The 14,682-nt window shown below is 35.0% G+C and overlaps 1 protein-coding gene across 1 annotated transcript in view; it reads right to left on the bottom strand.

The window, feature by feature from the left end:
• Positions 1-1,225: 1,225 nt before the first annotated feature.
• Positions 1,226-14,682, bottom strand: part of LOC123678360 (LIM domain transcription factor LMO4-B) — a 108,466-nt gene continuing 95,009 nt past the window's right edge. Inside the window, exons 4-5 of the mRNA XM_045615350.1 lie at positions 9,261-9,559; positions 1,226-1,469 (exon numbers count right to left, since the gene is read on the bottom strand). Of these exons, the coding sequence (XP_045471306.1) occupies positions 9,262-9,559 (298 nt within the window). The 3' untranslated portion in view covers positions 1,226-1,469; position 9,261. The remainder of the gene's footprint in view (positions 1,470-9,260; positions 9,560-14,682) is intronic.

The raw sequence follows: 14,682 nt of genomic DNA, 5'->3' as shown, positions 1-14,682 counted from the left end.
GACCTACCTCCGGTGTCACTGTGACGTGTCACTTATGGGACACCCTGTATATATGAATGAATGAACGCTCAAAAACTTATTACCGATCTAAAACCATTCACTTTATCTTATCGTCAAAGAATTCTTAGAGGTTTTGGAAATTTTAATTATAGAATTCGGTAGAAATAACGTGAAAAGGGTATTGTGAGTTTAATCGATTTAATATAAGTGTAAATATTATTGTGTGAGTTTTGTGATATGTCCTTATATCCTTATTTTTTATAATCTGTACTATTCGAATACTAACGAGAATATTTAAATAAGATTGAAAGAAAAAAATGCGACAAAATTTATAATAGAGATTATTATTTCCTCACATATCGTAAAATAATTCTCATGAAAAATGATCATATATATTATTCAAAATCACTTTACGATATTTACACCGGAGGTTATTCGTTCTATATAAGGAAAAAAAATCGAGATGTTTTTTGTGTATTGAATTCCTTAATCAAGTTTTGATTCTAAAAAAAACGAAACAAATAAGTAAAACTTTTGGAAAGATTTTGAAGTGTTATGGTTATTATAATCGCAGAAATGAAGAGTAAACTCCTAGAGACGTGTCAGATACAATCTGAAAATTGAACAAAACTTGAGAGATATCCTCAAGTAGAAAAAATTACGTGAAACTATATCAATTTTTCAATCGAAAATTTATATGTAATATATTATTTAATTGTACTAATTTGATATCGATTTTGTTTCGATATAATGGTAATATCAGTGCATTGAAATATGTTGTACATTTTTCACAAACCAAATGGAGACTAGTTCTGATGGTCGTTTATTTTGAAGAAAATTATTTGAATTTGAATGTAGGTCTTCAAAATTCATGGAATAGATTTTTGGAATAGCAACCAATTTTAATACTGAATTCCTTGTACATAATATAATTTACGAGAAAAAGAGTGCATTTTATCAAAGCATCGTCAACAAAGTACCTATCATCATTCGAAATTGAGAAGCTTACTTCATTAACAATTCAAAGATTCTTCCTTTTTTTGAAACATTTTTGAAATCTCGTTTCGTTCTTGAGAAATGAAAATAACTCATCTTTTTATTTACTATAAATATAATGTCATTCAAATTTTTTTTTTCGAAAACATTTTCACCCTACAAAAATATCTTCTTTTTAGATGCATGTGAGGGACAGATATTGGTGAGCAATACAAGTAAGGTACTGAGCAAAGATTGTAATAACGTTTATTCAAACATAACATTTGTACAATTCCAATGAAAAGATTGTTCGTTACAGTATAATGAGTCCAGACTGAGCACTTCACCACTTTTATTCTCACTTGAATTAACCTGAAAAAGTTCGTTGTCCTCCACGGAACTGCGACCTTTGCGAATTCGAGCGCTTGGTGCAGTAATCGTTGTCTTTTGATGCAACTATTGGTTGGCTTATCCATTCCTGCAGTGTTCCCAACCTGAAAACAAGATAAAATTCATCAAATATTAAAATATGGAACTTGAAAATTAGGTAATATATTTATTTTTTCTGTGATCAAATAATTAGGCAAAAACTGGTCAGTGAAACAAAATACCTATTGTTCATTCAAATATAGAGTAGGCTACTTTCGGTAACAAATAATCTTATCGCCGCAATATTTTAAACGAATTTTCAGTAATAAAATTCTATCTATTGAAAACGGCCGTCTGGAAATGGTTATTTTATGGAAAGAGAAAAATACGACATCCGGAGCTTTATTGAATAAATACTACGGTTGATTGATAGCGTTTATTTTCTTTCCAGAAATCTGATCTTATTCAACGATTTATGTATAGGGTGTTTCACGTAAGCGGATCAATGGATGTTGTGGCTTATCCTTCGAGTAAAATTCATCAATATGATAGCATTTTTCACGGGCTTTCCAAATATGTTATCTGAAAAACTAGCGTACCAAGGCATGGAAAGTTATTGAGGAAAAACAGTTTTTCAAAAATGAAAAAATTTTCAATTTGACTGCTTTTCAAAATAAGAAGATCTATAGACAATTTCTCACCAATTATTTCTTCATTTGGATTTCCGGTTTTCAAGAAAACTGCAAAATATAGATACTTCATAATATTTTATAGATATTTTTATTTTTATCCAATTTTTTTTTAAATAAATAGCTAAAATAAATTTTATAGATATGAAATCTGAATTTCCTCAGGTTGATTTTGAATGGAATTGCTTGAAAGAAATATGAAGCCACCACTTTATTTACATATTTGGATTCAGAATCGATTGAGGTTTCAGAAAATATGGAAAAATTTCATTAAATATAGTTATATAAACATATTTGCATATTTCAAAACATCGAGGCAAAATAGAATTATTTTGTCATTTACATGATAAACACCCAGAAAAAGTTTTCATTGAAACTGACGAAATTTAATCCGATGAAAATATGAGGTGAGTGACGAATCGACTCTACGGCTGTTTCATTCACATTGAAATTATTATTTGACATTTCAGCCTTGAAAAAGAATCACACAAGATTCGTAACGTTGGCGATGTATTAATGAGAGATCAAATTGAAGTTGTCCAAATCCCTGTAATTTTTATTTAACTATTGAAAACATGGACGTCGCCAATAATCAATATCCATGAAATATATTTTGTACGAAAAAATCTTCTGTTTTCTTGAAAACCGGAAGTTCAAATGAAGAAACCATTGGTCTCTAGACCTTCTCATTTTGAAAATCAGTCAAATTAGCAAACAAATATTTTTTTTGGAAAAATGGTTTTTCCCAATAACTTTCCATGCCTTGGATCGATAGTATTTCCGATAACATATTTGAATAGCCCGTAAAAAATACTATCCTTGTAATGGGCCACTTTCCAATAATGCTCAAAGCATAAGCCACAAAATCTAGTGACCCGCTTACGTGAAACACCCCTTACAATAATTTTTAGTGCTTTAGTTCACAATATTCCATTTCAAAAGCCAAATTCGAGACAGATATTTGTTCGATACAAATCAAATAGCAAGTGAGGCTCAAAATGTTAATGAGTAGAGTTGCGTTAGCGTTAGCTTACCGACAAAGAAATTGCGTTAACTCCTTTGAGTGCGCTTTTTAAATGTTAACTTTCTTGATATTGATTTGTTTACTTTTTGATATGTTTATACATTTTATAATTTATTAGTTTAAACCTCGGTGCCAGTTTTGTACAATTGATTTGAGGTCTGAAATAAATGATTAAAAACAAAAAAATGGAGTATATTCCAAAAGATATTTCAAATTGAGTTTTTTTTTTTAATTTGAAATCTAAGCGTTAATATTGTAATAGTTATTTATAATACAAGTGCAGAAGGCATTGATATTCTTCCACGAGTTCAAAATTCAAAAACGAGCCACGAAGTGGCGAGTTTTGGAATGAACGAGTGGTAGAATGAGCCTTCTGTACGAGTATTATACATTATTTTCTCTAATTCTGTGGTTATTCCGTTCATTCTTCCACATCTTGTAGAACAAAATCGTGCGAGAATATATCAGAAACGCACAGTTTTCATGGTTATATTTTATTATTCTATGGTGGTACTCCGAACTTTCCGCCACGGCTTCGTCTGTCAATTCATCAATTTGCCTTAAAGAAATCAGTTCTGCCAACCAACATTTTTCAATGCAAAAATCACTTAAATATATTTATGGAAATATTTCATTAATTTCAATGAAAATGCAATGAATTAGAGAAAATAATGTATAATACTCGTACAGAAGGCTCATTCTACCACTCGTTCATTCCAAAACTCGCCACTTCGTGGCTCGTTTTTGAATTTTGAACTCGTGGAAGAATATCAATGCCTTCTGCACTTGTATTATAAATAACTATTCTCTAATTCATTGCATTTTCATTGAAATTAATGAAATATTTCCATAAATATAATTTAGTACTTTTTGCATTGAAAAATGTTGGTTGGCAGAACTGATTTCTTTAAGGCAAATTGATGAATTGACAGATAAAGCCGTGGCGGAAAGTTCGGAGTGCCAACATAGAATAATAAAATATAACCATGAAAACTGTGCGTTTCTGATATATTCTCGCACGATTTTGTTCTACAAGATGTGGAAGAATGAACGGAATAATCACAGAATTAGAGAAAAGTTTTTTAGTCTATACTCTTATAAATTTATTGCTCGATGACATGACACTGGAATTCTGACGAGTTTAAGGAAAAGGATTACTTCTTCATTGGCGCTAAATTTCTTTCCAGCGAGTATTCTTCTGAGCTCTGAGAATAGGAAAAAGTCACTGAGGGCCAGCTTCAAACACTGCTCAGAATCATTAACACGTTGTTGCTTTTGATCGATTGTTAGCTCGCGCGGCACCCATTTTGCACACAGCTTTTTCATGTACAAATATTCGTGAATTATATGATGTACAAGTTCAGATGATATCTTCACAATGTCTGCTTTCTCGATCAACTTCACTTTACGGTCATACAGAATTATTTTGTAAACTATTTTGATTTTTTCGTCGGTGATAACCTCTTTTGGGCGTCCACTGCGTTCGCCGTCTTCAGTGCTCATTTCACCAAGTTTAAACTTAGCATACCAATCAATGATGGTTGATTTTTCTGGTGCAGACCCCAGAAACCCTTCATCAAGCCAAGATTTTGCCTCAACTGTATTTTTTTCCCTTCAAAAAGCAATATTTTATCAGCAAACGAAACTTTTTTTTTCATCTCTTCTCAAATAACAAAAGTAGCTACACTCACAACGCAATATCTCACAAACAAATGGTAGGACTGCTGTCAAATTTTGGCACGTAAAAATCATATGTATTCAATACTAGCACCACCTGATGGTCCACTTGAGAAGTCCCCGGTCTGATGACCGGGGACTTCTCAATTGGCCTGATAAAGATCAGTTGATTTTAGAATTCAAGCCGCAACGTCATATCTTCGCTGATTGTATCCTTGGAATGCATCAAAATGATCCATCCATTGATTTGGCTTAAAATATAGGTACTAGTTTTTGTTGATACCAAAAGAAATCCTCTTAAGTATATAGAGTTTATATCACAAGAATTGGGTGTGTTTGACGAATTTATTCAATTGTTATTCTACCATAACCACAGTAAATAAAAGTTTAGAGAAACTGAGCTACTAAGGGGTTTGCAACTAGGGTCTTGTTTCTTGAAATATTTTTTTTTCGAACTTACAATATCAACGTCATTTCTCGACTGACAGGATCATCGAAAAGTTCTACTTTTCCCTCCGGCGGAGGGAAAAGTGGTTGCTGCTACGGAAACGATACGGTATATATAGTGGGGGTTACTTAAGCAAACCCTATACCTAAAATGAATACTTCAAGAGTTATCGAGGAAGAACTTTAAATTAGGAAGAACAGAAATTTAGAAATTTATAACAGTGTGGAGTAGTCTGGGTCTTCCGGAAAACACAGAAAAAAACTAAAATTCGATGTTTCCATAACTAGATTTGACATTTCAAGAATTGTAATGAAACTATCTAATGATGCAATAATATACTGGGTGCTCCATTTGAAATAAGGAAGTAGTAGTCGGTTTCAGGTATAACAGGAAGTTGTAGAGATCTCTATATATTTTCAACAATCATACGAAACACTTTAAGGGTGGGAGGTAATTTAGTTTGTTTCCTTGATGGGTCACAGCGGTAACAAGATTGAAAAGGTTAGGAACCGGCGCTCTAGGGAATGATGAATTTACCCTTCCAATTTTAGAAATTGGGTAACCAACATCCTACATTTAGATATTGACGCAGTGATGGACAAAGCAGACGACGCGACATTTTGTCATCCGAGTGGCAGCAGATAAGGAGGAGGCCTGAGGGCGAGGAGCTGGAGAGGCGAAGGCAATTAGGCAGAGTAAGCAGGAGGACAAAGGCGAAGGAAGATGCAAATGTACATTAAGTTAATTGAACATTAGGTAAAACGAACATTTGGATCCCATTAGAGAATGGCTAGAAATGCAATTAATTATCCGTTCTCAAACAAGTAGAAAATATATTATTCAATTTCCTGCTGAATTTTCGCAGCAATCCGCTAATGAATCCTCTCTTGGCAAAACATGGCCGATGTTTCAATTCGGTTTTTGAGACAGGTAAACGGCACAAAGCGGTATTGGATCCACCGACGTCTGCTCTCTAATTAGAACGTTCTATCGGCATCCGAATCTTTGGATTTCGGAATGGAATCCCATGAAAATATAATGCAATTAGACGGTAGACGCATTTCAGAGCGGGATGAACCGGTAGATGTCGCCTCTGATGAATAAAATGTAGGAATTCGACTTGTTTCTGAACGCGTTTTGGAAAGGATGGCCTGGAAGTTGCAAGAATAGTATAATGAGCTGCCCGTGAAAAAATTAGAATTATTATTCTCTTCTTCAATTTTTTTCCTGTTGAGAATTGAAGATAATATCAAACAATGGTTTATAATGTCCATTTATTCCACAGAATACATCAACTCATTGAAAATTAAAACAATCTCCTGCATGGTTCATTCAAAATAGCGATCAAGCTGGTGATCCACTCCTAGAATTTTGGTTCAAATTGTTTTGGGTATTTTGTGCCTACTTTTTGCCTCATGTTATGAATTTTATGCTCGTTCAGTTTTCGAGATATTCAGAGATTTTTTGTGTTACTTGACGCTGTGACTCATAAATGGAAATTTGGAATTTAAATTCAAATTTTTATTAATTCCGAGCACCGTTATATATAGAGAAAGAAACAAGTCAATAAATTATATTAGTGTAGATACGAAAATTAATTTAGACTCGAATCTAAAAGATATGAATACAAATATTGTATATATTGAATAATATAATATAAAACATTTGACATTTAATGAAGTGTAATCAATTATTCTTAATTGAAAATTTTAATGTTTCAGTGGGTTTCTCAAAAATCCCAACGAACAATCAATTATAATTGAAGAAATGTTAAATTTAGTTATCGAAACATCGAATGTCAATTTCTTTCTGTGATTTCTGGAAATCACAGACTAGTCTACACAATTAGAATTTGCGGTTTTTCCTCACTTAATGTTCTTCCTCGCTAACTCTAAAAGTTTTCATTTTAGGTACAGGGTTTACTTAAGTAACACTCCTCTTTTCAAACGTAGAATTAACTGAAATAATAAAAATATCGGCTCTAATTTGAAAATCTTGAGTTTGATGAATTTGAGTTGTCCAAGTTCATGATCTTCTGATGAACACCAAACCGTAGTCTTATGATACTATGTATTTGGAGAATCTAAAATAAAACTTTTCGAAAAAAACTTTTTCTGTAGAAATATTAAAAAAAAATGCGAGTCTTCATTAACTCATGAACCGTTGAGTTTTTACCCTCAACATGCAATAATATACTGGGTGTGCCATTTTGAAATGAGGAAGTAGTAGTCTGTTTCCGGTATAACTGGAAGTTGTGAGAATTCCAAGTATTTTAGAGAGAAAGATCATTGTCTTAAATCCCAACATGCAAATTTTCAGCACAAAATTATGATTAGGTTTCCATGAACGTCTAATCGATCATCGCGGTGAATCACCCTGTATAATGAATATAATGTTAAAATATTATAATTTTTGAAAGTCACTGAATTGTAAACGGTTATTTTAAATTCTGTGTACATGCAGATATTGTTGCGATGATAAACTTGAATCCATGGAATATACTTTGAACTACTACTTATACTTGTAATGGTCAAAATTTTGTATGAACATAAATAGGACAAACAAAAAAATTTCGGCTACAATCAATCTGTTTCAAGACATACCAGTTTGTGTCTAGGAAAATAAAAAAGATGATTGCACCATTTTCATTATTTCCGTTTCATGTTTGAACCAAGTGCCAAATTTCTTGATTTACCGTTTAAAAGAAATCCTGGGTTATGCAAGCTTAACCTCTACCGCGTTAAACTAACAGAATCAATATCCGAATTTCAAACCAAATATGAAATTCCTTCCCCCACTACGAGAACTGGCGCTGGAGTATTCGGGGCTAGCACCAAATACTGTCTAACTGACTTTTAGGCAGAGGTAATCAGTTAATCGAAAAATTTGTGGAATGAACCTAGTTAGAAACTATCATAAATGTGATATAGCGATACAATCTTGCTTTCGGGCTGCAATCAAAGCATTGAGCTCACATATTTTCGATTCTATTAGAGGCAAGAAGGTATGGTTAGTCCGGGTTCTCGGTCACACGGAAATTTAAGTAAATGAAGAGGCCACAAACTCTTTTCATTGGCCCAAAATGAATGTAGATAGAAGGAGAAGGAAAAAACCGAAAGCGAAACTTCCGCACTTTGGCGGAATTTTCCTGGGTTGGACCATTCCAAAAAGTTTGTATGAATCTTTGACTCTACAAGATCCAAGAAGTATCTGGATCTTAGTAAAAATTTGCTACACTTCCTCACTGGATTCCTCACAGGGCATTGCCGCCTCAGGAAGCACCTCATGAGAATGAGTTTAGCAGAAAACGACAAGTGCATATTCTGCGGGGAGGAGGAAGAAACTCTGGTGACGGAATACCTCGCCACCGCTAGCCAACGAAAAAATGGTTTGTAGAAGAGACTCGTAAAAGTGAGGAAGTAACCCCTTTGAAGCCATTCCAGATACCGGTCAATAGAACTCTTGACTTGGAGGGCTAGATGTAGACCTCGACGAGCTCTGATGGGAGCACAATAAACCATAAGGATGCGATGCAATGAAACTCCCATTAATTCTAAATCTATCACCTACGATTTCAATCATCCTCTGGAAAGGGTTTCATTATTTGCTCGTTTTGGTACATATAATGTACTTACGTTCGCAGGAATATTTAGCTGGGAGAAAAGGTTTTTCTCCCTTTGACTTCGTAAAGTTACCGCTTTTTCCTCAGAGAAATGTTGATGACTTTCATTTTCACTGTAACCTCCATCTACACAAAATAATTAATTCCTCGTAGAACGGACGTAATATATATATATATATATATATATATATATATATATATATATATATATATATCCCTCTGAAACGCTTTGGCAAAAAAAAATGCCCGGCACTAGGAGTTACCTGCCCTATATGGTGATTAAATATATATATATATATATATAGATATATATATATAGATATATATATATATATATATATATATATATATACGGCGCAATAGAATCGAAGGAAAAAGAGCCAAAAAAAACCTATCGCAATATCCCGGAAAAACTACTTCATACTTCATTCATTGAAGTCAAACAGCCAACCTTACCTCAATCTCTACTTCTCCTCGGTCTCCCAACCTTCCCTTTGCGTACTGTCGGCGCCACTGATGAACTCTTGAGCAGTTTAGTCCAGTCCTGCTCGCAGACCAGACTTCCGGCAAGGAGGTAATAGCGATCCCCAGGGACCAGTGGCGCGCCGCACTTGCTGCACGAGAAACACTTCAGGTGGAACACTTGGGGGGGCGACGTCGGCTGTTGGGGCGTCGAACTGGCGCACCTCATCACGAATTCGCTGGGGGGGATGGGCTGGTGGCACGCCGCACATGCACCCGTGCTACCGAATATCCTAGAAAATAAAATCGGGACTTAGAGGTTTCCTAATTTTGAGCGATGGGGTGTGTGGTGGGCTGATCGAGTGGCCTCGCGTTTGAATTTGGCGGTTATTTTTGTCTTATGAGCAAACGTTATTCAAAGTTGTTTTACTCGATAAAGCTAAAAAAAAAATCGTTAATGTTAAATTTCCCATATACGAGGACTACTATTTATGTATAGAGAATTGGCAACACTGATATTGCCAGGAGAAATCTGATATTAACATTTGACATTTTTTGTGTTATAAGTACTCATAATGTTTTGAGGTACGAGTACAATTTTTCTTGTTTGCAGTAAATTGAAAATTTTATCTCTGCCAAAATATGGATTTAATTCGTGAAAATTTTCGATCTATGAAAATTATGACTTCGTCGTGGTTTAACTCAAGAAAAATGCATTTATCAACTAAAATCAACATTTGGCGTTGAAGTACCATTTAAAGCCACTGTATATCTCTGGTACACTGAATTCGAACGTGGACGTAGTTCGCTCACGGAAGAAGTTAAAGAAGGTGGTCCAAAATACGTCGATGTGCCGGAAAAAAATATATTGATGCTGTGCAAAAACTAATTGGAGAAGATCGTCATGTGATATATCAGGAAATGGAGAGATGTTTAACCAATAGTACGACTAGCATACATTAGATTTTGCACGAACATTTGTGTGTTTGGTAGCTCTGTGCAAGTTGGATTCCACATTTGTTGAATGATGCTCAAAAAATTGCTCGTGTCGATTGTTGCCGTAAAATGAATTCGAAACACAACTGTGGTGCATCCAAAGCGGTATACAGGATCGTCACAGGTGACGATGTCGTGGATTTATGCATACGAGCCAGCAAGAAAAGGCCAGTCGGCAGTCTGGGTGTTTCAATGTGAAGCAAAGCCAACAAAAATTGCTCGTTCTCGAAGCGTTAAGAAACAAATGGTGGCGTCTTTCTTCACGAAAACTGGTCATGTGGCAATTATGGCTCTTGAAAATCAGAAGACGTTAATTCAGAATGGTATGAAACTATTTGGTTGCCTGAAGTTTTCGGTAAATTGAGAGAAACAAACCCAAAATGACGAATCATATTGCATAATGAAAATACGAGTTCACACACACCAAATGCAACGAATGAGTATTTGGACACAAGAAATCAAATTAATGGGTTATCTGCCTTACATCCCCCACTTGGCACCGAGTGACTTATACTTCTTCCCAGAAATTAAAAATAAACTTCGTGGACATCACGCGAAAATGAGGCTGAGGCCTTCAGAACGCATGTTATAGAACTACCATCTTATGACTGGAAAAAATGTTCAATCGCATGCAAAAGTGTATCTTGAAGATGTAACACCAATCTCAACCGTACGACGCAGCGAACGTCTACAAACACGTCCAGCAACCCACGATACAGCCCACACAGCGCCATCCGCAGGACTACCGCGACAGCAGTGTTTATATAATACTCGCTAGTTCGCGACCAAATCGTGTATAACCAGTGAATCAGTGTTACGTGGCAAGATGAACAGATATCGATCTATCATCTAATACACCAAGCTTTAATTTGTTACTAAGAGACTCTTAAAACAATTGCATCCCCAGGGAACTTTTGTTACACAGAGGCATCCTGCAACGGGAACCTCTAGAGCTTTCTGGTAAGATAATTAATCTTTCGGTTATCAAGTGCATCCCCAGTGGAACTCTTGGAACACGTCGCCATCGCCATCGTACAGACCTAGTGCTTCAGGTCCGAGTCTAAAGTTCGTCATCAAGTGCATCCCCAGTGGAACTCTTGGAACACGTCGCCATCGCCATCATCATCGTGTGACCTAGTGCGTTAGGTTCACCAAGTGCTTTTCGTCTTCGACAACCAGGACTTGTGCCGGAAGTCCTTCACGTACGGTTTACTGCCACCTCAAAGAGACTCTCATGGACATATCGCATACCTGTTTATTTTGTTTCAATTTATAAAACCGCACTAACCCTTTATTTTAATGTAAGACTTTGGAGAATACATTTATTTCAAACCTCGTGTTAGTTATTAATGCAAAATCCCCTTACAAAGATTATTTTTCATCGATTTAATTTTTTTTCGCCAAATTGAAGATAAATTCTTTGGTATTAAAACAAACTCCAGAAAAATTTTCCAAAATTGTTGATAGCTTATTCATACAGGGTGAAAAAACCATGTATTTGTAGTCCAATTTCTTAACACCCTGTGGAATAGTTGGGGGATTTGTAGAGTTTACGCCCAGTTTATTACAAGGACCATCATTTTCACCATCTTTCAGGTGGGTCTTTTCACCTTGATATCTTGATGTATTTTGAAGATATAAGTATTCAAATAAAAGCCTTGCTTTATTAAGGAACAAAAACGAAGGCGGATTCTGTTATGGTATGGGCAGGTATCGAATTAGTATTTATTGAAAATGGAGCTTTAAATTCGCAACGTTACATACAAGACGATCTTCAGGAAGCTCTAGTTCTCTATGCTCCATTTGTTTGAGATGGCTTCATTCTAATGCAAGACCGCATGTAGCAAATATTATTAACCAATATTTGGATGAGGTTGATATCCAACGATTATAATGGCCTGCATGTAGCCCGGATCCGAAACCGATGGAACATCTCTAGGATGAAATTCAAAGATACATTCGTCGTCGTCCTTACTACCCAAAACAATTGACGAGCTGCGTTTTGCGTTGCAATCTGAATATGACGGAATTCCCCAAGATCGCATTATTCTCCTTATCAATTCCATGTCTCGGCGATTGCGTGCAGTTATTTCCACTAGAGGTGGGCACAAAAAAAAATCTTGAAATGTTTTTTTTTGTTTCAAATTACTGTTTAATTGAAACATTACCAATTACATTTTTTCCCTAATACAATTCCAGGCTTTTATTGGAATACGTGTATCTTCAAGAGAAATCAAGGTATCAAGGTGAAATAAGAACTGAAAGATGGCAAAAAGCATGGTCTTTGTAATAAATTCAGCGTAAACTATAAATTTCCCGAACTGTTCCACAGGGTGTTAAGAAATTACAAATACATGTTTTTCTTTCACGCTGTATTAATAAGCTATCAATATTTTTGGGAAACTTTTCCGGAGTTTGTATTAATACCAAAGAATTTATCTTCAATTTGACATAGAAACAATTGAAATCGATGAAAATTAACGAAAGTTCTTGGTCAACGAATTTCAGTAAAATTTTAGGTGACCGAGTTATTTTTTGGTTGAGTGTATAGATATAGAAGGCTCATTCTAAAACTCGTTTATTCAAAAACACGTGGAAGAATATCGATGCCTTCTACAATTGTATTATAAATAACTATTCTTGAATCCTTTCAACGATTTGTCAACGAAAGTCTTGTTACTTCAATTATGGATTTTCATCAAGTGTAGGCTATTTCAATCCAATTCCATCAGTTATGTTATTCACCGCATGAATCGGTGCGTATTGATTATAATACACCATCTTGTCAAGCCTATTACTTTAATGGCTTCATTGATTCACGGCTAACCGAAATAACTCCATTAATTAAAAACGAATGCACTCAACAAAAGTGTGTATATCACGCTGGTTGACTCGAACCGTTTCCATCACCGGCAAATCAACCATAACTACACAACAGAACTGATTAAGAATGGATGGCGGTCCTGGGCCATTTTAATTTAATCGCGGAATAAATCTCCCAAGACAAAAACTGCGCCAGGTGTAAATTCACATAAATCTAGTCGAATTGTATGGAACGAGCTCGTGCCATTATGTCATTCTTTTTATTTATATTGCTTCATTTATATCTTCTACAGAATGTCCCAACTTCTCTATCGTCATGATAGAGAAGGGAGAAATTTTACTGAATATATTCTTATACTTCGGATTATAAACAAGGCGCCATCTGATTTGGGAACTCAATAGAAATTTCAGTTCTTCAAAGGCAAGAAAAATAATAAGATTGTGATTATAATAATTCGACTGACTTGATTTCAAGTGTATTTGAGCTCCCACTCATTCATGCATTATAACTGTGCTAGTACATTATATGAGATACAACTCATACAAGGCGGTTTTTGCAAGGCTTATAACTTTTGATGGGAGAGCCATAGAGTGCTCAAATTTTTTGCATAATATTCCATATATCCACAAGTGTTTTTTCTGAAATAAGAGATAAGCTTCATCTTATAAGAAAATTAAAATTTTCGACAATATCAGTAGTGCTTGAATGTCTTAAACACTTGATCTGATCGCTTTCAGGAGGAAATAATCGAGTTTAAAGATTCCATAGGCGTTACATGAGAACATCATGCAAGGTACTGTTGACCATTTATCCAGCCTACCAAGTTTCCAATCTCGGAGATACCACTCCACACCATGATACCTGGGAATTACCACTCTAAAGGTGGTAGGCCCGATGAATGGTCAACAGTACTTTGACCATTTGCGAGATAACGTGATTCCAGCAGTAGGTAATCCTGATATGTACTGGTTGATGCAGGATGGTGGGCCTTCTCATACTTCAAGTATCGTCAAGGAGTAATTGAGGGAGGTATTCGATGAAAAGGTCATAGGTATTGGCTGGGATCCTGAGTGGACACCGAGATTGCCAGAATTAAATTCTTGTGACTACTACCTCTGGGGTAGAGTACAAAATATGATATTTGAAGAACGAAGCGCTAGCTTGACTGAGTTAAGAGTGAGGATTGAAACAGACTTTGGAAAAATCGACATAGTTGAGATATCAGATGCATGTTCAAGTAAAGTAGAAAGACTTAAGACATCGAGAGAACTGATGAAGAGAACGTCCAATATAAAAGAGGTCATTAATGTAAATGTAATGTGAAGCAAAAATATTTGTAAATAAATTTGAAAAACAAATACTTGATACTTGATGGAGAATTGAAAACAGTAATTGAGTAAGAATTATGCAAAAAGCAGCTTGCAATTACGTTAAAACCTAAAAAAAAAAAATTTTTCATTGTAACTTTAAACATTAAACTTTAACATTTTAACCTTAAATTCGATTATCTCCTCTTTAAAGCGATCAAACCATGTATCTAAGACCATCAAGTACTACTAATTTTCTATAATCTCCTATCAAAAATTATAAGCCTGG

This window comes from Harmonia axyridis, chromosome 4, assembly GCF_914767665.1.
Source record: "Harmonia axyridis chromosome 4, icHarAxyr1.1, whole genome shotgun sequence".
In the NCBI taxonomy this organism is placed as follows: Eukaryota; Metazoa; Arthropoda; class Insecta; order Coleoptera; family Coccinellidae; genus Harmonia; species Harmonia axyridis.
Note: the sequence above shows the minus strand (reverse complement) of the source record. Positions and strands in the feature narration are given on the sequence as shown.